At 39.7% G+C, this 23,695-nt stretch overlaps 1 protein-coding gene across 1 annotated transcript in view; it reads right to left on the bottom strand.

Moving 5' to 3' along the window:
• The window catches only part of ASCC3 (activating signal cointegrator 1 complex subunit 3), a 1,409,126-nt gene that overhangs the window by 841,816 nt on the left and 543,615 nt on the right, over nt 1-23,695 (bottom strand). Inside the window, exon 13 of the mRNA XM_053710577.1 lies at nt 147-210. Coding sequence (XP_053566552.1) covers nt 147-210 — 64 coding nt within the window. The remainder of the gene's footprint in view (nt 1-146; nt 211-23,695) is intronic.

The following is a 23,695-nucleotide window of genomic DNA, read 5'->3' on the forward strand; positions in this document are numbered from 1 at the left end:
AAGCAAACACTACTGAGGTATCTTCTTACATAAAACCAAACCTCACATAAATCCCCCTAATACTAAAAATACATACATAAATTCACCTTACCTTAAAATGATTTATTTTGCAATTAAACCAAAAAGAAAAAGCATACCTGTCCTACCAGCTTTCACTTCCCTCAAAACGTTTTCATAACATACTTCTTCAGTATCATGGAGCTGTTGAGTCTACAAAAGAGAAACAAATAAAAAAACACTGTATTAATCACATTTGAAGAGTTCATGTTTTATTGTTATATTGGATTTAATGTATACTTAATTTTAATTATTATTATTTTTTTGCAATAAGTCAATGAGGTGATTGTGACTTAGCATTGATTCTAGTGACTAGTTGCACAAAATCCTTCTGTTTCATGCAGCTGTAAGACATTTTTTATGGATCAGTTCTTTATACTTTTAGTCTGTGTTTGATCTATGTACTGTGGATTTAGTAATTTAGATACACTGCAGACATAGTCCATCTAAAAATGATATATGTGCAGAAAATGTTATATAATGATGCGCCACCATTTTATACAAAACTTTTACTTTACATAATTTCAAGTGCCACTTGTTAAAGACCTCTACAACTCACTTCTGTAATGGTGTTCTTAGGTACAGAAATACAAGAAAACTGGAACATAAAATATTAACAAAACCAGGGACTATTATGTTATAACACCCAAAGGATCTTGTAATCACTCACATAGCTTGTTTAGTGAGAAAAGAAAACAATATTTCAACAGGACACAAGTCCAAATAAAAAAAGGACAAGTCCCTTCTCTTGCATGCCAGTGCATTACCCTATTATCTGGCAGTCAGAGTAACCTCAAATGATGGCTACTTATAGAATACAAAAGAAGTATATATCTATAGCTTTGCTCAAATCCCTGGATAGTTTTAACCAGTGAGACCCCATTGACTGTTCAAAACTCATCACTCCTCTATTTAAAACCTTAGAGCCTTTTTGGAGTTATTTTCTAGTTTGTTTCTCTCTGTTATTAATGGCTAGGGCAAATAATGAGAGATGTTATTGATACAAAGACTATGACAAAACATTGTTACCAAATGTAACTGAAGCACACTGTTGCACATTGGGAATCAATAAGACTAATCTAGAGAGCTGTCTTCCAGACAACCCTGGTCTTAGGACAGATACTTAAGTCCCTAACCACAAACAACATCTAGACTAAGGCCTAGATTTGGGAGGTTTTTTGGCGTTAGCCGTGAAAACCAGCGTTAGAGGCTCCTAACGCTGGTTTTAGGCTACCGCCGGTATTTGGAGTCACTCAAAATAGGGTCTAACGCTCACTTTTCAGCCGCGACTTTTCCATACCGCAGATCCCCTTACGTCAATTGCGTATCCTATCTTTTCAATGGGATTTTTCTAACTCCGGTATTTAGAGTTGTGTCTGAAGTGAGCGTTAGACATCTAACGAACAAAACTCCAGCCGCAGGAAAAATGTCAGTAGTTAAGAGCTTTCTGGGCTAACGCCGGTTTATAAAGCTCTTAACTACTGTGCTCTAAAGTACACTAACACCCATAAACTACCTATGTACCCCTAAACCGAGGTCCCCCCACATCGCAGACACTCGAATAATTTTTTTAACCCCTAATCTGCCGACCGCCACCTACGTTATCCTTATGTACCCCTAATCTGCTGCCCCTAACACCGCCGACCCCTGTATTATATTTATTAACCCCTAACCTGCCCCCCACAACGTCACCTCCACCTACCTACACTTATTAACCCCCTAATCTGCCCGACCGCAAAGTGCCTGCCACCTGCGTTATCCTTATGTACCCCCAATCAGCCAATCAGATTGAGCTCGCATTCTATTGGCTGATCGGAACAGCCAATAGATTGCGAGCTCAATCGATTGGGCTGATTGAATCAGCCAATCGGATTGAACTTGAATCTGATTGGCTGATTCCATCAGCCAATCAGAATTTTCCTACCTTAATTCCGATTGGCTGATAGAATCCTATCAGCCAATCGGAATTCGAGGGACGCCATCTTGGATGACGTCCCTTAAAGGAAACCGTCATTCGTCGTTAGTCCGTCGGGCCAGCAGGATGTTCCGCGTCGGAGGTCTGCAAGATGGATCCGGAAGAAAGAAGATTGAGATGCCGTTAATAGAAGACTTCATCCGGATCATGGACCTCTTCAGCTCCCGCTTGGATGAAGACTTCATCCGGATCATGGACCCTCTTCAGCCCCCGCTTGGGCTTGGATTAGGACATCGGAGGAGCTCTTCAGGACGGATCGGTGAACCTGGTATGGTGAAGACAAGGTAGGAAGATCTTCAGGGGCTTAGTGTTAGGTTTATTTAAGGGGGGTTTGGGTTAGATTAGGGGTATGTGGGTGGTGGGGTTGTAATGTTGGGGGGCTTGGGTATTGTATGTTTTTTTTTACAGGCAAAAGAGCTGAACTTCTTGGGGCATGCCCCGCAAAGGGCCCTGTTCAGGGCTGGTAAGGTTAAAAGAGCTTTTTAACTTTAGTTATTAGAATAGGGAAGGGCATTTTGTTATTTTGGGGGGCTTTGTTATTTTATTAGGGGGCTTAGAGTAGGTGTAATTAGTTTAAAATTGTTGTAATATTTTTCTGATGCTTGTAAATATTTTTTTATTTTTTGTAACTTAGTTCTTTTTATTTTTTGTTACTTTAGCAAGTTTATTTAATTGTATTTATTTGTAGGAATTGTTATTTAATTAATTTATTGATAGTGTAGTGTTAGGTTAATTGTAGGTAATTGTAGGTAGTTTAATTTAATTAATTTATTGATAGTATAGTGTTAGTTTTAATTGTAACTTAGGTTAGGATTCTTTTACAGGTAAATTTGTAATTATTTTAACTATTTTAGCTATTAAATAGTTCTTAACTATTTAATAGCTATTGTACCTGGTTAAAATAAATACAAAGTTACCTGTAAAATAAATATTAATCCTAAAATAGCTATAATATAATAATAATTTATATTGTAGCTATATTAGGATTTATTTTACAGGTAAGTATTTAGATTTAAATAGGAATATTTTTTTTAATAAGAGATAATTAATTTTGTATAGATTTAAAATTATATTTAACTTAGGGGGGTGTTAGTGTTAGGGGTAGACTTAGCTTTAGGGTGTTAATACATTTATTAGAATAGCGGTGAGCTCACCGGTCGGCAGATTAGGGGTTAATAATTGAAGTTAGGTGTCGGCAATGTTAGGGAGGGCAGATTAGGGGTTAATACTATTTATTATAGGGTTAGTGAGGCGGATTAGGGGTTAATAACTTTATTATAGTAGCGCTCAGGTCCGCTCGGCAGATTAGGGGTTAATAAGTGTAGACAGGTGGAAGGCGACGTTGTGGGTGGCAGATTAGGGGTTAATAAAATATAATATAGGGGGTCGGCGATGTTAGGGAACCAGATTAGGGGTACATAGGGATAATGTAAGTAGCGGCGGTTTACGGAGCGGAAGATTAGGGGTTAATAATAATATGCAGGGGACAGTGATAGCGGGGGGCGGCAGATTAGGGGTTAATAAGTGTAAGGTTAAGGGTGTTTAGACTCGGGGTACATGTTAGAGTGTTAAGTGCAGACGTAGGAAGGGTTTACCGCATAGCAAACAATGGGGCTGCGTTAGGAGCTGAACGCGGCTTTTTTGCAGGTGTTAGGTTTTTTTTTCAGCTCAAACAGCCCCATGTTTCCCTATGGGGGAATCGTGCACGAGCACGTTTTTGAGGCTGGCCGTGTCCGTAAGCAACTCTGGTATCGAGAGTTGAAGCTGCGTTTAAAAATGCTCTACGCTCCTTTTTTGGAGCCTAACGCAGCCATTCTGTGGACTCTCAATACCAGAGTTATTTTTATGGTGCGGCCAGGAAAAAAGCCGGCGTTAGTTTTTCGGGTCGTTACCGACAAAACTCCAAATCTAGCCGTAAGTGTTTCTGTTCATCATCCTTTTTTATTCAAACAAGTGGGTAAATGATAGCTATAATTTAGTGAGAATCAGAAACTGTTAACTTTATTCAGGGGAAAAACTATATATATATATATATATATAATATATAAATATATATATGATATATATATATATATATATATATATATATATATATATAAGGAAACCACACTCACTGGGTCTATATATATATTGTCTATCTGGTGCAACTGTCAGCAAGAAAATTCCTAAGTAAGAAACCCCAACATTTGACTTCCATGTAAAACTATACAACTTCCCAATTTACTCCTCTTATATAATTTGCTTCATTCTCTTGGAATCATTTGTTGAGAAAGCATAACCTAGGTAGGCTAAGGTTCAGAAATGCACTACTGAGAGCTAGCTGGTGGTGGTGTGGTGGCTACATATAAATGCCCCTTTCATTGGCTTACACAATTTGTTCACCTAGCTCCCAGGTAGTACATTGCTGCTTGTTTAACAAAATATATAAAGAGAATTAAAGGTATAGGAAAGTCAGAATTAAACTTGCATGATTCAGATAGAGCATGTAATTTTAAGACACTTTTAAATCCACTTCTATTTTCAAATGTGCTTTGTTCTCTTGGTAACCCTTGTTGAAACAGAATATGTACATATCCTATGCTAGTTGGAGCTGCTTCTAATTGGTGCCTACACACTTTTGTCTTTTGTGATTGGTTAACTAGGTGTGTTCATATTGCTGCCAGTAGTGTATTGATGTTCCTTCAGCAAAGGATAACAAGAGAACAAAGCAAATTGGATAATGAAAGTAAAATGGAAAGTTGTTTAACCCCTTAACGACCGAAGATGTACAGGGTAAGTCCTACAAAAAAACATAATTTATGTAAGAACTTACCTGATAAATTAATTTCTTTCATATTAGCAAGAGTCCATGAGCTAGTGACGTATGGGATATACATTCCTACCAGGAGGGGCAAAGTTTCCCAAACCTCAAAATGCCTACAAATACACCCCTCACCACACCCACAAATCAGTTTAAACGAATAGCCAAGAAGTGGGGTGATAAGAAAAAAGTGCGAAAGCATATAAAATAAGGAATTGGAATAATTGTGCTTTATACAAAAATATCATAACCACCTCAAAAAAGGTGGGCCTCATGGACTCTTGCTAATATGAAAGAAATGAATTTATCAGGTAAGTTCTTACATAAATTATGTTTTCTTTCATGTAATTAGCAAGAGTCCATGAGCTAGTGACGTATGGGATAATGAATACCCAAGATGTGGATCTTCCACGCAAGAGTCACTAGAGAGGGAGGGATAAAATAAAGACAGCCAATTCCGCTGAAAAATAATCCACACCCAAAATAAAGTTTAAATCTTATCATGAAAAAAACTGAAAATATAAGCAGAAGAATCAAACTGAAACAGCTGCCTGAAGTACGTTTTCTACCAAAACCTGCTTCAGAAGAAGAAAAACACATCAAAATGGTAGAATTTAGTAAAGTATGCAAAGAAGACCAAGTTGCTGCTTTGCAAATCTGATCAACCGAAGCTTCATTCCTAAATGCCCAGGAAGTAGAGACTGACCTAGTCGAATGAGCCTGTAATCCTTTGAGGCGGAGTTTCTACCCGACTCGACATAAGCATGATGAATCAAGGATTTTAACCAAGATGCCAAAGAAATGGCAGAAGCCTTTTGACCTTTCCTAGAACCAGAAAAGATAACAAATAGACTAGAAGTCTTTCGGAAATCTTTAGTAGCTTCAACATAATATTTCAAAGCTCTAACTACATCCAAAGAATGCAACGATCTTACCTTAGAATTCTTAGGATTAGGACACAACGAAGGAACACAATTCCTCTACTAATGTTGTTAGAATTCACAACCTTAGGTAAAAAATTAAATGAAAACCGCCTTATCCTGATGAAAAATCAGAAAAGGAGACTCACAAAGAAAGAGCAGATAATTCAGAAACTCTTCCTAGCAGAAGAGATGCCAAAAGAAACAAAAATACTTTCCAAGAAAGTAATTTAATATCCAGCGAATGCATAGGTTCAAACGGAGGAGCTTGAAGAGCCCCCAGAACCAAATTCAAACTCCAAGGAGGAGAAATTAGACTTAATGACAGGTTTTTATACGAACCAAAGCCTGTACAAAACAATGAATATCAGGAAGATTAGCAATCTTTCTGCGAAAAATGACAGAAAGAGCAGAGATATTGTCCTTTCAAGGAACTTGCTAGACAAACCTTTATCCAAACCATCCTGAAGAAACTGTAAAATTCTAGGAATTCTAAAAGAATGCCAAGAAAAATGATGAGAAAGACACCAAGAAATGTAAGTCTATCAGACTCGATAATATATCTTCCTAGACACAGATTTACGAGCCTGTAACATAGTATTAATGACGGAGTCAGAGAAACCTCTATGACTGAGAATCAAGCGTTCAATCTCCATACCTTCAAATTTAAGGATTTGAGATCCTGATGGAAAAAAGGACCTTGCGATAGAAGGTCTGGTCTTAACGGAAGAGTCCGACGGTTGGCAAGTAGCCATCCAAACAAGATCTTGCATACCAAAACCTGTGAGGCCATGCTGGAGCCACCAGCAGAACAGATGAACACTCCTTTAGAATCTTGGAAATCACTCTTGGAAGAAGAGCTAGAGGCAGAAAGATATAGGCAGGATGATACTTCCAAGGAAGTGACAATGCATCCACTGCTTCCGCCTGAGGATCCCTGGATCTGGACAGATACCTGGGAAGCTTCTTGTTTAGATGAGAAGCATTCAGATCTATTTCTGGAAAGTCCCCACATTTGAACATTCTGAAGAAATACCTCTGGGTGAAGAGGGACCATTCGCCCGGATGTAATGTTTGGCGACTGAGATAATCCGTTTCCCAATCGTCTATACCTGGGATATGAACCGCAGAAATTAGACAGGAGCTGGATTCCGCCCATACAAGTATTCAAGATACTTCTTTCATAGCCAGAGGACTGTGAGTCCCTCCTTGATGATTGACATATGCCACGGTTGTGACATTGTCTGTCTGAAAAACAAATGAGACGACTCTCTCTTTAGAAGAGGCCACGACTGAAGAGCTCTGGAAATCGCACGGAGTTCCAAAATGTTGATTGGTAATCTTGCTCCTGAGATTCCCAAACCCCTTGTTGCTTCAGAGACCCCCATACAGCTCCCCAACCTGTCCAGACTTGCATCTGTTGAGATCACAGTCCAGGTAGGAAGAACAAAAGAAGCCCCCTGAACTAAACGATGGATGGCGGTCCACCACGTTAGAGAGTGTCGTACAATCGGTTTTAATAAAGATATTAATTGTGATATCTTTGTATAATCCTGCACCACTGGTTCAGCATACAGAGCTGAAGAGGTTGCATGTGAAAACGAGCAAAGGGATCGCGTCCGATGCAGCAGTCATAAGACCTAGAATTTCCATGCATAAGGCTACCGAAGGGGAATGATTGAGACTGAAGGTTTCGACAAGCTGAAACCAATTTTTAGATGTCTCTTTTCCGTTAGAGACAGAGTCATGGACACTGAATCTATCTGGGAAACCTAAAAAGGTTACCCTATGTCTGAGGAATCAACAAACTCTTTGGTAAATTAATCCTCCAACCACATTCTCGAAGAAACGATACAGTCGATTCGTATGAGATTCTGCTAAATGTGAAGACTGAGCAAGTACCAAGATATCGTCCAAATAAGGAAATACCACAATACCCTTTTCTCTGATTACAGAAAGAAGGGCACCGAGAACCTTTGTAAAAATCCTTGGAGCTGTTGCTAAGGCCAAACGCAGAGCCACAAACTGGTAATGCTTGTCTAGAAAAGAGAATCTCAGAAACTGATAGTGATCTGGATGAATCGGAATATGCAGATATGCATCTTGTAAATCTATTGTGGACATATAATGCCCTTGCTGAACAAAAGGCAGAATAGTCCTTATAGTTACCATTTTGAATGTTGGTATCCTTACATAACGATTCAATATTTTTAAATCCAGAACTGGTCTGAAGGAATTCTCCTTCTTTGGTACAATGAAGAGATTTGAGTAAAACCCCAACCCCTGTTCCAAAACTGGAACTGGCACAATTACTCCAGCCAACTCTAGATCTGAAACACATTTCAGAAATGCTTGAGCCTTCACTGGATTTATTGGGACACAAGAAAGAAAAAATCTTCTTGCAGGAGGCCTTATCTTGAAGCCTAATTCTGTACCCTTGAGAAACAATATGCTGAATCCAAAGATGGTGAATCGAATTGATCCAAATTTCTTTGAAAAAACGTAATCTGCCCCCTACCAGCTGAGCTGGAGATGGAGGGCCGCACCTTCATGTGGACCTTGTGGAGCTGGGTCTTTGGCTTCCTAAAAGGCTTGGATTTATTCCAGACTGGAGATGGTTTCCAAACTGATACTGCTCCTGTAGGGGAAGGATCAGGTTTTTGTTCCTTATTGTGACGAAAGGAACAAAAACGATTAGCATGACCAAATTTTACTTAGATTTTTATCCTGTGGTAAAAAAGTTCCTTTCCCCCCAGTAACAGTTGAAATAATAGAATCCAACTGTGAACCAAACAATTTATTACCTTGGAAAGAAAGGGAAAGGCAAAAGTTGACTTAGAAGACATATCAGCATTTCCAAGTTTTAGGCCATAAAGCTCTTCTAGCTAAAATAGCTAAAGACATTACCTGACATCAACCCTAATGATATCAAGATGGCATCACAAATAAAGTTATTAGCATGTTGAAGAAGATTAACAATGCTATGAGTATTATGATCTGTTACTTGTTGTGCTAAAAGCTTCCAACCAGAAAGTTGAAGCTGCAGGCAACATCCGCCAAAGATATAGCAGGTCTAAGAAGATTACCTGAACATAAGTAAGCTTTTCTAGAAAGGATTCAATTTTCCTATCTAAAGGATCCTTAAAGGAGAGTACTATCTGCCGTAGGAATAGTATTAAGGTTTAGCAAGAGTGGAGATACCCCCATCAACCTTAGCGATTTTGTCCCAAAACGCTAATCTGTCAGATGGCACAGGATATAATTGCTTAAACCGTTAGAAGGATAAATGAATTACCCAAATTATTCAATTACCCTAGAAATTACTTCAGAAATAGCATCAGGGACGGGAAAAACCTCTGGAATAACTACAGGAGGTTTAAAAACTGTATTCAAATGTTAGATTTAGTATCAAGAGGACCAGATTCCTCTATTTCTAATGCAATTAAGACTTCTTTAAGTAAAGAACGAATAAATTCCATTTAATAAATATGAAGATTTATCAGTATCAACCTCTGAAACAGATCCTCTGAACCAGAAAAATCATTATCAGAATCAGAATGATGATGTTCATTTAAATATTCATCTGAAAAATGAGAAGTTTTAAAAGACTTTTTTTACGTTTACTAGAAGGGGGAATAACAGACATAGCCTTCTTAATAGATTTAGAAACAAAATCTCTTATGTTAACAGGAACACCCTGAATATTAGATGTTGATGGAACAGCAACAGGTAAAGGGAACATTACTAGAGGAAATCTTATCGTGCATTAAACAAGTTTGTCATGACATTCATTACAAACAACAGCTGGAGGAACAGTTACCAATAAGTTTACAACAAAAACACTTATCTTTGGTAGATCCAGCATCAGGCAGCAATTTTCCAGAAGTATCTTCTGATTCAGGTCAATCTGAGACATCTTGCAATATGTAATAGAAAAAACAACATAATAAAGCTAAATTGATCAAATTCCTTAAATGACAGTTTCAGGAATGGTAAAAAATGCCAATGAACAAGCTTCTAGCAAGCAGAAGCAAATAAACAATGAGACTTAAATAATGTGCAGACAATAATTGACGCCCAGATTTTTTAGCGCCAAAAAAAGACGCCCACATTATTTGGCGCCTAAAATGCTTTAAGCGCCAAAAATGACGCCACATTCGGTGACGCCGACATTTTTGGGCGCAAAAACGTCAAAAAAATGACGCAACTTCCAGCGACAGGCATGACGCCGGAAATGACAAAGAAAAATTTTTGCGCCAAAAAAGTCAGCGCCAAGAATGACGCAGTAAAATGAAGCATTTTCAGCCCCCTCGAGCCTAACAGCCCACAGGAAAAAAAAGTCAAATTTTAAAGGTAAGAAAAATTGATTATTCAAATGCATTATCCCAAATAATGAAACTGACTGTCTGAAATAAGGAATGTTGAACATCCTGAATCAAGGCAAATAAATGTTTAAACACATATATATTTAGAACTTTATATAAAAGTGCCCAACCATAGCTTAGAGTGTCACAAAAATAAGACTTACTTTCCCAGGACACTCATCTACATGTAGTAGAAAGCCAAGCCAGTACTGGAAACGAGAATCAGTAGAGGTAATGGTATATATAAGAGTATATCGTCGATCTGAAAGGGGAGGTAAGAGATGAATCTCTACGACCGATAACAGAGAACTATGAAATAGACCCCGAAGAAGGAGATCATTGAATTCAAATTAGGCAATACTCTCTTCACATCCCTCCTGACATTCACTGCACACTGAGAGGAAAAAACCAGGCTCCAGCCTGCTGCGAAGCGCATATCAACGAAGAATCTAGCACAAACTTACTTCACCACCTCCATGGAGGCAAAGTTTGTAAAAGACTATTATAGCTATTTTAGGATTAATATTTATTTTACAGGCAACTTTGTAATTATTTTAACCAGGTACAATAGCTATTAAATAGTTAAGAACTATTTAATAGTTACCTAGTTAAAATAATTACAAAGTTGCCTGTAAAATAAATATTAATCCTAAAATAGCTACAATATAATTATAATTTATATTGTAGCTATATTAGGATTATTTTACAGGTAAGTATTAGCTTTAAATAGGAATAAGTTATTTAATAAGAGTTAATTTATTTCGTTAGATGTAAATTATATTTAAGTTAGGTGGGGGTGTTAGAGTTAGGGTTAGACTTAGCTTTAGGGGTTAATACATTTATTAGAATAGCGGTGAGCTCCGGTCGGCAGATTAGGGGTTAATAATTGAAGTTAGGTGTCGGCGATGTTAGGATGGGCAGATTAGGGGTTAATACTATTTTAAGATAGGGTTAGTGAGGCGGATTAGGGGTTAATACATTTATTATAGTAGCGCTCAGGTCCGCTCGGCAGATTAGGGGTTAATAAGTGTAGGTAGGTGTCGGCGACGTTGTGGGGGGCAGATTAGGGGTTAATAAATATAACATAGGGGTCGGCGATGTTAGGGGGCAGCAGATTAGGGGTACATAGGGATAACGTAGGTGGCGGCGATTTGCGGTCGGAAGTTTAAGGGGTTAATTATTTTAAGAAGCTTGCGGCGACGTTGGTGGGGGGCAAGTTAGGGGATAATAAATAAATATAGGGGTCGGCGGGGTTAGGGGCAGCAGATTAGGGGGTACATAAGTATAACGTAGGTGGCGGTCGGCAGATTAGGGGTTAAAAATTTTAATCGAGTGTCGGCGATGTGGGGGGACCTCGGTTTAGGGGTACATAGGTAGTTTATGGGTGTAGTGTACTTTAGGGTACAGTAGTTAAGAGCTTTATACGAAACCGGCGTTAGCCAGAAAGCTCTTAACTCCTGCTATTTTCAGGCGGCTGGAATCTTGTCGTTAGAGCTCTAACGCTCACTGCAGAAACGACTCTAAATACCAGCGTTAGAAAGATCCATTGAAAAGATAGGCTACGCAAATGGCGTAGGGGGATCTGCGGTAAGGAAAAGTCGCGGCTGAAAAGTGAGCGTTAGACCCTTTAATCACTGACTCCAAATACCAGCTGGGCGGGCCAAAACCAGCGTTAGGAGCCTCTAACGCTGGTTTTGACGGCTACCGCCGAACTCTAAAGTCTAGGCCTAAGGGATTAAAATTGTATGTTCTACCCAAATAATGAAAGAAATTTTGGGGATTTCTGTCCCTTTAAGAAAATTTGATAACTGAAGGTAAATTGGGAAAGATGTTTAAAATTGGATGCTCTGTCTGAATCAAGAGTGGAGGGGGGGGGGGGGTAATGTCCCTTTAAAGAGACATTATACACTAGATTTTCTTTGCATAAATGTTTTGTGGATTATCCATTTATATAGCCTATACATCTTTTTTCTTCTTTTTTTTTTAAATAGTTTTGCTTATTTTTAAATAACATTACGCTGATTTTTAGACTCCTGACCAAAAATTGGTGTATACTGTCCCTTTAAGCAAGTGTGTCCTAAAGTAATTGAAACTCTCATGGTGGAATAATCTTTGTGCTGGAAGAAAACACAATTTATGCTTACCTGATAAATTTATTTCTCTTGTGGTGTATCCAGTCCACGGATCATCCATTACTTGTGGGATATTCTCATTCCCAACAGGAAGTTGCAAGAGGACACCCACAGCAGAGCTGTAATATAGCTCCTCCCCTAACTGTCATAGCCAATAATTCGACCGAAAACAAGGCCGAGAAAGGAGGAACCATAGGGTGCAGTGGTTACTGTAGTTTAAATTTAAAAATTACCTGCCTTAAAATGACAGGGCGGGCCGTGGACTGGATACACCACAAGAGAAATAAATTTATCAGGTAAGCATAATTGTGTTTTCTCTGTAAGGTGTATCCATTCCACGGATCATCCATTACTTGTGGGATACCAATACCAAAGCTAAAGTACACGGATGAAGGGAGGGACAAGGCAGGAACTTAAATGGAAGGAACCACTGCCCGTAAAACTCTCTCCCAAATATAGCCTCCGATGAAGCAAAAGTATCAAATTTGTAAAAGTTTGAAAAAATATGAAGCGAAGACCAAGTCGTCGCCTTTGCAAATCTGATCAAAAGAAGCCTCATTTTTAAAGTTGAAGCCACAGCTCTAGTGGAATGAGCTGTAATCCTTTCAGGAGGCTGCTGTCCAGCAGTCTCATAGGCTAAGCGATTAAGCTTCTTAGTCAAAAAGGAAAAAGAGGTTGCCCGAAGCCTTTTGACCTCCTCCTCTGTCCAGAGTAAGACAACAAACAAAGCAGATGGTTTGACGAAAATCTTTAGTAGCTTGTAAGTAAAACTTTAAAGCACGGACCACGTCCAAATTGTGAAACACAAGGATGGAACAACAATCTCTTGATTGATATTCTTGTTAGATACCACCTTAGGTAAGAACCCAGGTTTGGTACGCAGGACTACCTTATCCGTATGAAAAATCAGATAAGGAGAATCACATTGTAATGGCAGATAGCTCAGAGACTCTACGAGCCGAGGAAATAGCTACCAAAAAAAAAAGAACTTGCCAAGATAAAAGCTTGATATCTATGGAATGAAGAGGTTCAAACAGAGACTCCTTGAAGAACCTTAAGAACCAAGTTTAAGCTCCATGGTGGAGCAACAGGTTTATACACAGGCTTGATTCTAACTAAAGCCTGACAAATGATGCCTGAACGTCTGGAACATCTGCCAGACGCTTAACTAGCTGACAATCTTTTTCCAAACCTTCTTGGAGAAAAGATAATATCCTAGCAATCCTTACCTTACTCCATGAGTAACCCTTGGATTCACACCAATAAAGATATCTACGCCATACCTTATGGTAAATTTTCCTGGTGACAGGCTTTCGTGCCTGTCTTAAGGTATCAATAACTGACTCGGAGAAGCCACGCTTTGATAAAATCAAGCGTTCAATCTCCAGGCAGTCAGCCTCAGAGAGATTAGATTTGGATGGTTGAAAGGACCCTGAAGTAGAAGGTCCTGTTTCAGAGGCAGAGACCATGGTGGAAAGGATGACATGTCCACTAGATCTGCATACCAGGTCCTGCGTGGCCACGCAGGTGCTATCAGAATCACCAATGCTCTCTCCTGCTTGATCTTGGCAATCAGTCGAGGGAGCAGAGGAAACAGTGGAAACACATAAGCCAGGTTGAAAGACCAGGGCGCTGCTAGAGCATCTATCAGTGTCGCCTTGGGATCCCTGGACCTGGATCCGTAACACGGAAGCTTGGCGTTCTGGCAAGACGCCATGAGATCCAGTTCTGGTTTGCCCCAACGATGAATCAGTTGTGCAAATGCCTCCGGATGGAGTTCCCACTCTCCCGGATGAAAAGTCTGACGACTTAGAAAATCCGCCTCCCAGTGCTCTACACCTGGGATATGGATAGCTGATAGGTGGCAAGAGTGAATCTCTGCCCAGCAAATTATTTTTGAAACTTCTAACATCTCTAGGGAACTTCTCGTTCCCCCTTGATGGTTGATGTAAGCTACAGTCGTGATGTTTTCCGACTGAAATCTGATGTACCTCAGAGTTGCTAACTGAGGCCAAGCCTGAAGAGCCTTGAATATCGCTCTTAGTTCCAGAATATTTAATGGAAGGAGAGACTCCTCCTGACTCCACGATCCCTGAGCCTTCAGGGAGTTCCAGACTGCACCCCAACTTAGAAGGCTGGCATCTGTCGTAACAATTGTCCAATCTGGCCTGTGAAAGGTCATACCTTTGGACAGATGGACCCGAGATAGCCACCAGAGAAGAGAATCCCTGGTCTCTTGGTCCAGATTCAGTTGAGAGGACAAATCTGTGTAATCCCCGCTCCACTGACTGAGCATGCATAGTTGCAGCGGTGTGAGATGTAAGCGTGCAAACGGCACTATGTCCATTGCCGCTACCATTAAGCCAATTACTTCCATACACTGAACCACCGAAGGGCGCAGAATGGAATGAAGAACCCGGCAGGAATTTAGAAGCTTTGATAACCTGGACTCCGTCAGGTGAATTTTCATTTCTACAGAATCTATCAGAGTCCCTAGAAAGGAAACTCTTGTGAGTGGGGATAGAGAACTCTTTTCCTCGTTCACTTTCCACCCATGCGACCACAGAAATGCCAGTACTACGTCCATATGAGACTTGGCAATTTGGAAGTTTGACGCCTGTATCAGGATGTCGTCTAAATAAGGGGCTACTGCTATGCCCCGCGGCCTTAGGACCGCCATAAGTGACCCTAGAACCTTTGTAAAGATTCTTGGGGCTGTAGCTAATCCCAAGGGAAGAGCTACAACTGGTAATGCCTGTCTTAAAAGGCAAACCTGAGAAACCGATGATGATCTTTGAGTATCGGGATGTGAAGATAAGCATCCTTTAGATCCACTGTAGTCATATATTGACCCTCCTGGATCAGTGGTAGGATGGTACAAATAGTTTCCATCTTGAACGACGGAACTTTGAGGAATTTGTTTAAGATCTTTAGATTCAAAATTGGTCTGAAGGTTCCCTCTTTTTTGGGAACCACAAACAGATTTGAGTAAAAACCCTGTCCCTGTTCCTCCTTTGGAACTGGATGGATCACTCCCATAACTAGGAGGACTCGTACACAGTGTAAGAATGCCTCTCTCTTTATCTGGTGTGCAGATAATTGTGAAAGGTGAAATCTCCCTTTTTGGGGGGGAAGCTTTGAAGTCCAGAAGATATCCCTGGGATATAATTTCCAACGCCCAGGGATCCTGAACATCTCTTGCCCACGCCTGGGCAAAGAGTGAAAGTCTGCCCCCTACTAGATCCGTTCCCGGATAGGGGGCCGTTCCTTCATGCTGTCGTAGAGGCAGCAGCAGGCTTTTTTACCTGCTTACCTTTTTTCCATGTCAGGTTTGGTCTCCAGACAGTCTTGGATTGAGCAAAAGTTCCCTCTTGTTTATTATTAGAGGAAGTTGATGCCACACCTGCCTTGAAGTTTTGAAAGGCACGAAAATTAGACTGTTTGGCCCTAGATTTGGACCTGACCTGAGGAAGGGCATGACCTTTTCCTCCAGTGATATTAGCAATAATCTCCTTCAACCAGGCCCGAATAGGGTCTGCCCCTTGAAGGGAATGTTAAGTAGCTTAGATTTTGAAGTCACGTCAGCTGACCATGATCTAAGCCATATCGCTCTGCGCGCCTGTATAGCAAAACCAGAATTCTTAGCCGTTAGTTTAGTCAAATGAACAATGGCATCAGAATAAAAGAATTGGCTAGCTTAAGTGCTCTAAGTTTGCCAAGTATGTCATCCAATGGAGTCGCTACCTGTAAAGCCTCTTCCAGAGACTCAAACCAGTACGCCGCAGCAGCAGTGACAGGGGCAATGCATGCAAGGGGCTGTAGGATAATACCTTGTTGAATAAATATTTTCTTAAGGTAACCTCTAAAAAAAAAAAAAAGCACAACTGTCCTCGACAGGGATAGTAGTACGCTTTACTAGAGTAGAAACTGCTCCCTCCACCTTAGGGACTGTCTGCCATAAGTCCCATGTGGTGGCGTCTATTGGAAACATTTTTCTAAAAATAGGAGGGGAAGAGAACGGCACACCTGGTCTATACCATTCCTTATTAATAATTTCTGTAAACCTTTTAGGTATTTGGAAAAACATCAGTACACACCGGCACTGCAAAGTATTTATCCAGTCTACACAATTTCTCTGGCACTGCAATGGTATCACAGTCATTCAGAGCAGCTAAAACCTCCCTAAGCAACACGCGGAGGTGTTCAAGCTTAAATTTAAATGTAGAAATATTAGAATCAGGTATCTTTCCTGAGTCATTAACATCACCCACTGACTGAAGCTCTCTTTCCTCAGCTTCTGCATATTGTGAGGCACTATCAGACATGGTTCTTAAAGTGTCAGTATGCTCTGCATTTTGTCTCACCCCAGAGCTATCTTGCTTACCTCTAAGTTCAGGTAGTCTGGCTAATACCGCTGACAGTGTATTACCCATGACTGCCGCCATGTCTTGTAAAGTAAACGCTATGGGCGCCCTAGATGTACTTGGCGCCATTTGAGCGCGAGTCCCTTAAGCGGGAGTCAAAGGGTCTGACACGTGGGGAAAGTTAGTCGGCATAACTTCCCCCTCGTCAGATTCCTCTGGTGATAAATTTTTTAAAGACAGAAAATGATCTTTATTGCATAAAATGAAATCAGTACATTTGGTACACATTCTAAGAGGGGGTTCCACCATGGCTTTTAAACATAATAAACAAGGAGTTTCTTCTATGTCAGATATGTTTATACAGACTAGCAATGAGACTAGCAAGCTTGGAAAACACTTTAAATCAAGTTAACAAGCAAATATAAAAAATGGTACTGTGCCTTTAAGAGAAATAAATTTTGTCAGAATTTGAAAAACAGTGAAAAAAAGCAGTAAATCAAACGAAATTTTTACAGTGTGTATAATAATCTAACAGAGCATTGCACCCACTTGCAAATGGATGATTAACCCCTTATTTCAAAAAATGGATAAAAAAAAACCGAAATAGACATTTTTTAACAGTCACAACCAACTGCCACAGCAAGCTGTGGCCCTACCTTCCCCAATAAACGACTTTGGAAAGCCTTTGGGCCCTTTAGAGATGTCCTATAGCATTCAGAGGGCCTTTGAGGGAAGCTGGATGTCACAGTTTGTAATTTTAACTGCACCAACTGTAACTTTAATACTACAACAGCGGAAATTGTTTCTAGTCAAAATTTAAGCCAGCCATGTGGAAAAAACTAGGCCCCAATAAAGTTTTATCACCAAAATATATATAAAAACGATTAAACATGCCAGCAAACGTTTTATATTGCAATATCATAAGGGTATTATCCCTGGGAGTAAGCATGATACCAGTCGTTATTAAATCACTGTATTCAGGCTTAATTTACATTAATCCGGTATCAGCAGCATTTTCTAGTGTTTTCCATCTCTAGAAAAAATTATAACTGCACAAACCTGATAGCAGAATAAACTGCACGCCATTCTCTCGCTGAAGTTACCTCATCTGTGTAATCCCCTCAGACATATGTGAGAACAGCAATGGATCTTAGTTACAACCTGCTAAGATCATAGAAACCTCAGGCAGATTCTTCTTCTATTTACTGCCTGAGATAAAATAGCACAACTCCGGTACTATTTAAAAATAACAAACTTTTGATTGAAGAAAATAAACTAGCTATATTTAACCACTCTCTCCTACAACGTCCTTGCTTGTTGAGAGTTGCAAGAGAATGACTGGCTATGACAGTTAGGGGAGGAGCTATATTACAGCTCTGCTGTGGGTGTCCTCTTGCAACTTCCTGTTGGGAATGAGAATATCCCACAAGTAATGGATGATCCGTGGACTGGATACACCTTACAAGAGAAAATGTCCCTACAACTGGACACTTGTAAGATTATTAATGGTGGTTTACAAGACTGACATACACTGACAGACTAAACAACACTGCATGCTATTTAGAAATGGGCATTATTTTATGTGAATAATACTGTTAATGTAGTAGCCTTGCTGTATACTTGGCACAATACAATCTGACAGCAGCAGCCATAGCAGAGTTATGTTCTGAAGCCCAATGAGTATATAGTCATGGTGCCTTTTTATTTTGTAAAAATGTTATTTATTTTTTAATTCACAGTATGAAATCATAAACCAATAATGTATTACAATAATGTATTACATATTCAAGCATGTTGGTTATAATTCTAAATACAAGGTCACATAAAAAAAATAAGCTACTAAACTGCAAATCTTTATTAAGCTTCATTTTAAATTTTAATGCACAACCAAACCACAACCTGTAAGGATTAATTAAGGAGAAGCAATGGAAGTTTTTATAGGCAGACACTTGATACAATTAATGAAGGTTAAAATATGCACATTGTAATAAGTGCCATATGGCAAACTATCCTTTTGTGTAAAACTTGAAAACCCAGCTGATAGGTATAGGTTTCTTTACTGCAAATGCAAATGAAGGGGGTCTTTTAACCCTTAGCAACCAGCAGAATGCAACATGATGGTGTTAGCAAAGAGGTAATTTATTGTGAGAGGAAAACAATTACAACTGTTGTATAAAGAGACATCAAACATATTTATTTCCTTTCAGGATTCAGATATAAAATACAATTTTAATCAAATTTACAATTACTTCTATAATCATATTTGTTTCATTCTCTTGATATCCTTTGTTGAAGGAGCAACAATGCAACTACTGGGAGCTAGCTGAACCTATCTAGCCAGCCAATCACAAGAGACAAAGGTACAGGCACCAATCACCACTTACTCCCACTAGTGTAGGATAGTGTACATATTATTTTTCAACAACGGATAGTACATTTCGACAAGCTGAAATTAGTGTCTTACAATTACATGCTCTATCTAAATCATGCAAGTTTAATTCTGACTTTCCTATCCCTATTATAGGAGAGAAATATGTAATTTGATAGGAAGTCAAACAGTTTTGAAACAATGTACTCAATCATATCAATGCTAATGTGACTTGCTATATGTATGTGACAAAAGAAAATGAGACGAGCATGCAATCAGATGCAATTGTGATTTTAAAACCAACTTATTTGTGTATGGACCTTTCTCTTGGATTTATGTAGCTCTTGGTTTATTTATCAAATTATTCACAACATTAAAGGGACAGTCAAGTCCAAAAAAACCTTTCATGTTTCAAATAGGGCATGTAATTTTAAACAAATTTTACAATTTACTTTTATCACCAATTTTGCTTTTTTGGTATTCTTAGTTGAAAGCTAAACCTAGGAGGTTCATATGCTAATTTCTTAGACCTTGAAGACCTTAGACCTTGAAGGCCGCCTCTAATCTAAATGCATTTTGATAGTTTTTCACCACTAGAGGGCATTAGTTCACGTGTTTCATATAGTTAACTTTGAGCTCATGCACATGAATTTACCATGGAGACAGCTCTGATTGGCTAAAATGCAAGTCTGTCAAAAGAACTGAAATAAGGGGGCAGTCTGCTGAGGCTTAGATGCAAGGTAATTACAGAGGTAAAACGTGTATTATTATAACTGTGTTGGTTATGCAAAACTGGGGAATTGGTAATTAAGGGATTATCTATCTTTTAAAACAACAAAAATTCTGGTGTTGACTGGCCCATTAATGTTAAATAACTTATTCCAATAGCTAGTTTGAACATTGCTTATAAAATGATGCTGTTGTCATCATCATTTTGCATACATAAAAAAACATAAATTATGCTTACCAGATAATTTAATTTCCTTTTGTATAAGGAGAGCCACAGCTTCATTCTTTACTGTTGGGAATACTGAACCTAAGTTACAATTACACCTAACACTACACTATAATTAAATAAATTACCTAAATTAACTACAATTAACTACAATTAAATAAACTAAAGTACGTGGAAAAAAACATGAAATTACAGAAAAAAAATAAAATAATTACAAGAATTTTAAACTAATTACACCTAATCTAATCCCCCTAATAAAATAAAAAAGCCCCCCAAAATAAAAAAAAATCCCTACCCTATACTAAATTACAAATAGCCCTTAAAAGGGCTTTTTGCAGGGCATTGCCCCAAAGTAATCAGCTCTTTTACCTGTAAAAAAAAATACAATACCCCCCCAACATTAAAACCCACCACCCACACACCCAACCCTACTCTAAAACCCACCCAATCCCCCCCTTAATAAAACTTAACACTAACCCCTTGAAGATCACCCTAACTTGAGACGTCTTCACCCAACCGGGCAAAAGTGGTCCTCCAGAGGGGCAGAAGTCTTCATCCAATCACGGCAGAAGAGGACCTCCAGATGGGCAGAAGTCTTCATCCAGGCGGCATTTTCTATTTTCATCCATCCGACGAGGAGCAGCTCCATCTTGAAGACAACCAACGCGGAGCATCCATTCAGACCGATGACTACCCGGCGAATGACGGTTCCTTTAAATGATGTCATCCAAGATGGCGTTCCTTGAATTCCAATTGGCTTATAGGATCTATCAGCCAATCAGAATCAAGGAATGAAAAATCCTATTGGCTGATGCAATCAGCCAATAGGATTGAGCTCGCATTCTATTGGCTGATTGGAACAGCCAATAGAATGTGAGCTCAATCCTATTGGCTGATTGGATCAGCCAATAGGATTGAACTTCAATCCTTTTGGCTGATTGCATCAGCCAATAGGATTTTTCATACCTTAATTCCGATTGGCTGATAGAATCCTATCAGCCAATTGAAATTTAAGGAACGCCATCTTGGATGATGTCGTCGGTCTAAATGAATGCTCCGCGTCGGTTGTCTTCAAGATGGAGCCGCTCCTCGTCGGAAGGATGAAGATAGAAGATGCCGCCTGGATGAAGACTTCTGCCCGTCTGGAGGTCCTCTTCTGCCTGGATCGGATGAAGACTTCTGCCCCTCTGGAGGACCACTTCTGCCCGGTTGGGTGAAGATGTCTCAAGGTAGGGTGATCTTCAGGGGGTAGTGTTAGGTTTGGGTGTGTGGGTAGGGTTGGGTGTGTGGGTGGTGGGTTGTAATGTTGGGGGGGTATTGTCTTTTTTTTTTTTAACAGGTAATAGAGCTGATTACTTTGGGGCAATGCCCCGCAAAAGGCCCTTTTAAGGGCTATTTGTAATTTAGTATAGGGTAGGGATTTTTTTTTATTTTGGGGGGCTTTTTATTTTATTAGCGGGATTAGATTAGGTGTAATTAGTTTAAAATTCTTGTATTTATTTTATTATTTTTTGTATTTTAGTGGGGGGTTTTTCATACTTTAGTTTATTTAATTTAATTGTATTTAATTGTAGTTAGTTTAGGTAATTAATGTAATTATAGTGTAGTGTTAGGTGTAATTGTAACTTAGGTTAGGGTTTATTTTACAGGTAAATTTGTACTTATTTTAACTAGGAAGTTATTAAATAGTTAATAACTATTTAATAACTATTGTACCTAGTTAAAATAAATACAAAGTTGCCAGTAAAATAAAAATAAATCCTAAAATAGCTAAAATGTAACTATTATTAGTTATATTGTAGCTATCTTAGGGTTTATTTTACAGGTAAGTATTTAGTTTTAAATAGAAATAATTAATTTAATTGTAATAATTTTACTTAGATTATTTGAAATTATATTTAAGTTAGGGGGGTTAGGGTTAGACTTAGGTTTGGGGTTAATATATTTATTATAGTGGCGGCGACGTTGTGGGTGTCAGATTAGGGGTTAATAAGTGTAGGTAGGTGGTTGGCAGCAACATTGGGGGCGGCAGAGTAGGGGTTAATAAATAAAATGTAGGGTTAAGCGATGTTGGGGGCAGCAGATTAGGAGTTCATTAGTATAATGTCCCTGAATGAGAAGGTCCTGCCTCAATGAAAGCTTCCACGGTGGCAGAGATGACATGTCCACCAGATCGGCATGCCAAGTCCTGCGAGGCCACGCAGGAGCGATGAGGAACACCGAAGCCCTCTCCTGTTTGACTCGAGCAATCACCTGGGGAAGGAGAGCAAACGGAGGGAACACATAAGCTAGGTTGAATGACCAAGGCACTGCCAAGGCATCTATCAGTTCGGCCTGAGGATCCCTGGACCTGGATCCGTATCTTGGAAGCTTGGCATTCTGACGAGACGCCATAAGATCCAGCTCAGGCCTGCCCAATCTGAGAATCAGGTTGGCAAAGACCTCTGGATGTAGTTCCCATTCCCCCGGATGAAACGTCTGTCTGCTCAAAAAATCTGCCTCCCAGTTGTCCACTCCTGGGATGTAGATTGCTGACAGATAACAAGAGTGAGCTTCTGTCCACTGAATTAACTTGGATACTTCTGCCATTGCTAAGGAACTCCTTGTTCCTCCCTGATGATTGATGTAAGCCACGTGATGTTGTCCGACTGGAATCTGATGAATTTGGCCGAAGCTAACTGAGGCCAAGCCTGAAGCGCATTGAATATTGATCTAAACTCCAGAATATTGATGGGAAGTAGAGACCCCGACCGAGTCCACACACCCTGAGCCTTCAGGGAGTTCCAGACTGCACACAAGCCCATCAGGCTGGCGTCCGTTGTCACTGTCACCCATGAGGGTCTGCGGAAGCACGTCCCTTGGGACAGATGATCCGGCGACAACCACCAAAGAAGAGAGTCCCTTGTCTCCTGATCCAGATCTATTTGAGGAGACAAATTTGCATAATCTCCATTCCATTGTCTGAGCATCCTCAGTTGTAGAGGTCTGAGATGAAAACGAGCAAACGGATGATGTCCATTGCAGCCACCATCAATCCAATTGCCTCCATGCACTGAGCTACTGACGGCCAAGGATTGGACTGAAGGGATCGGCATGTATTCCGAATTTTTAACTTTCTGATGTCTGTCAAAAAGATCTTCATGGATAGAGAGTCGATTAGAGTTCCCAGGAAGGGAACCCTTGTCTATGGAATTAGTTTACTTTTCTCGAGATTCACCTTCTACCCGTGAGTCCTTAGAAAGGACAGAACAATGTCGGTATGGGACTTTGCTAGCTGATAAGACAATGCCTGGATCAGAATATCGTCCAGATAACGCGCCACCACCAGAAGAGACCCCAGAACTTTTGTGAAAATTCTGGGTGCCATGGCCAGGCCGAAAGGAATGGCCACGAACTGAAAATGTTTGTCCAGGAAGGCAAACCTCAGGAACTTGTGATGATCTCTGTGGATAGGGGCATGAAGATATGCATCCTTTAGATCCACGGTAGTCATATATTGACCCTCCTGGATCAATGGAAGAATGGTCCGAATAGTTTCCATCTTAAAAGATGGAACTCTGAGAAACTTGTTTAGACTTTTGAGATCTAAAATGGGTCGAAATGTCCCCTCTTTTTTGGGAACTACAAAGAGATTTGAGTAAAACCCCTGCCCCTGAATCGGAACGGGGCATATTACTCCCATGAGGGAGAGATCTCTTACACAGCGTAAGAACGTCTCTCTTTTTATCTGGTCGACAGATAATCGTGAAAGAAGAAACCT

The sequence above is a fragment of the Bombina bombina genome, chromosome 4 (assembly GCF_027579735.1).
Source record: "Bombina bombina isolate aBomBom1 chromosome 4, aBomBom1.pri, whole genome shotgun sequence".
Taxonomy (NCBI): Eukaryota; Metazoa; Chordata; class Amphibia; order Anura; family Bombinatoridae; genus Bombina; species Bombina bombina.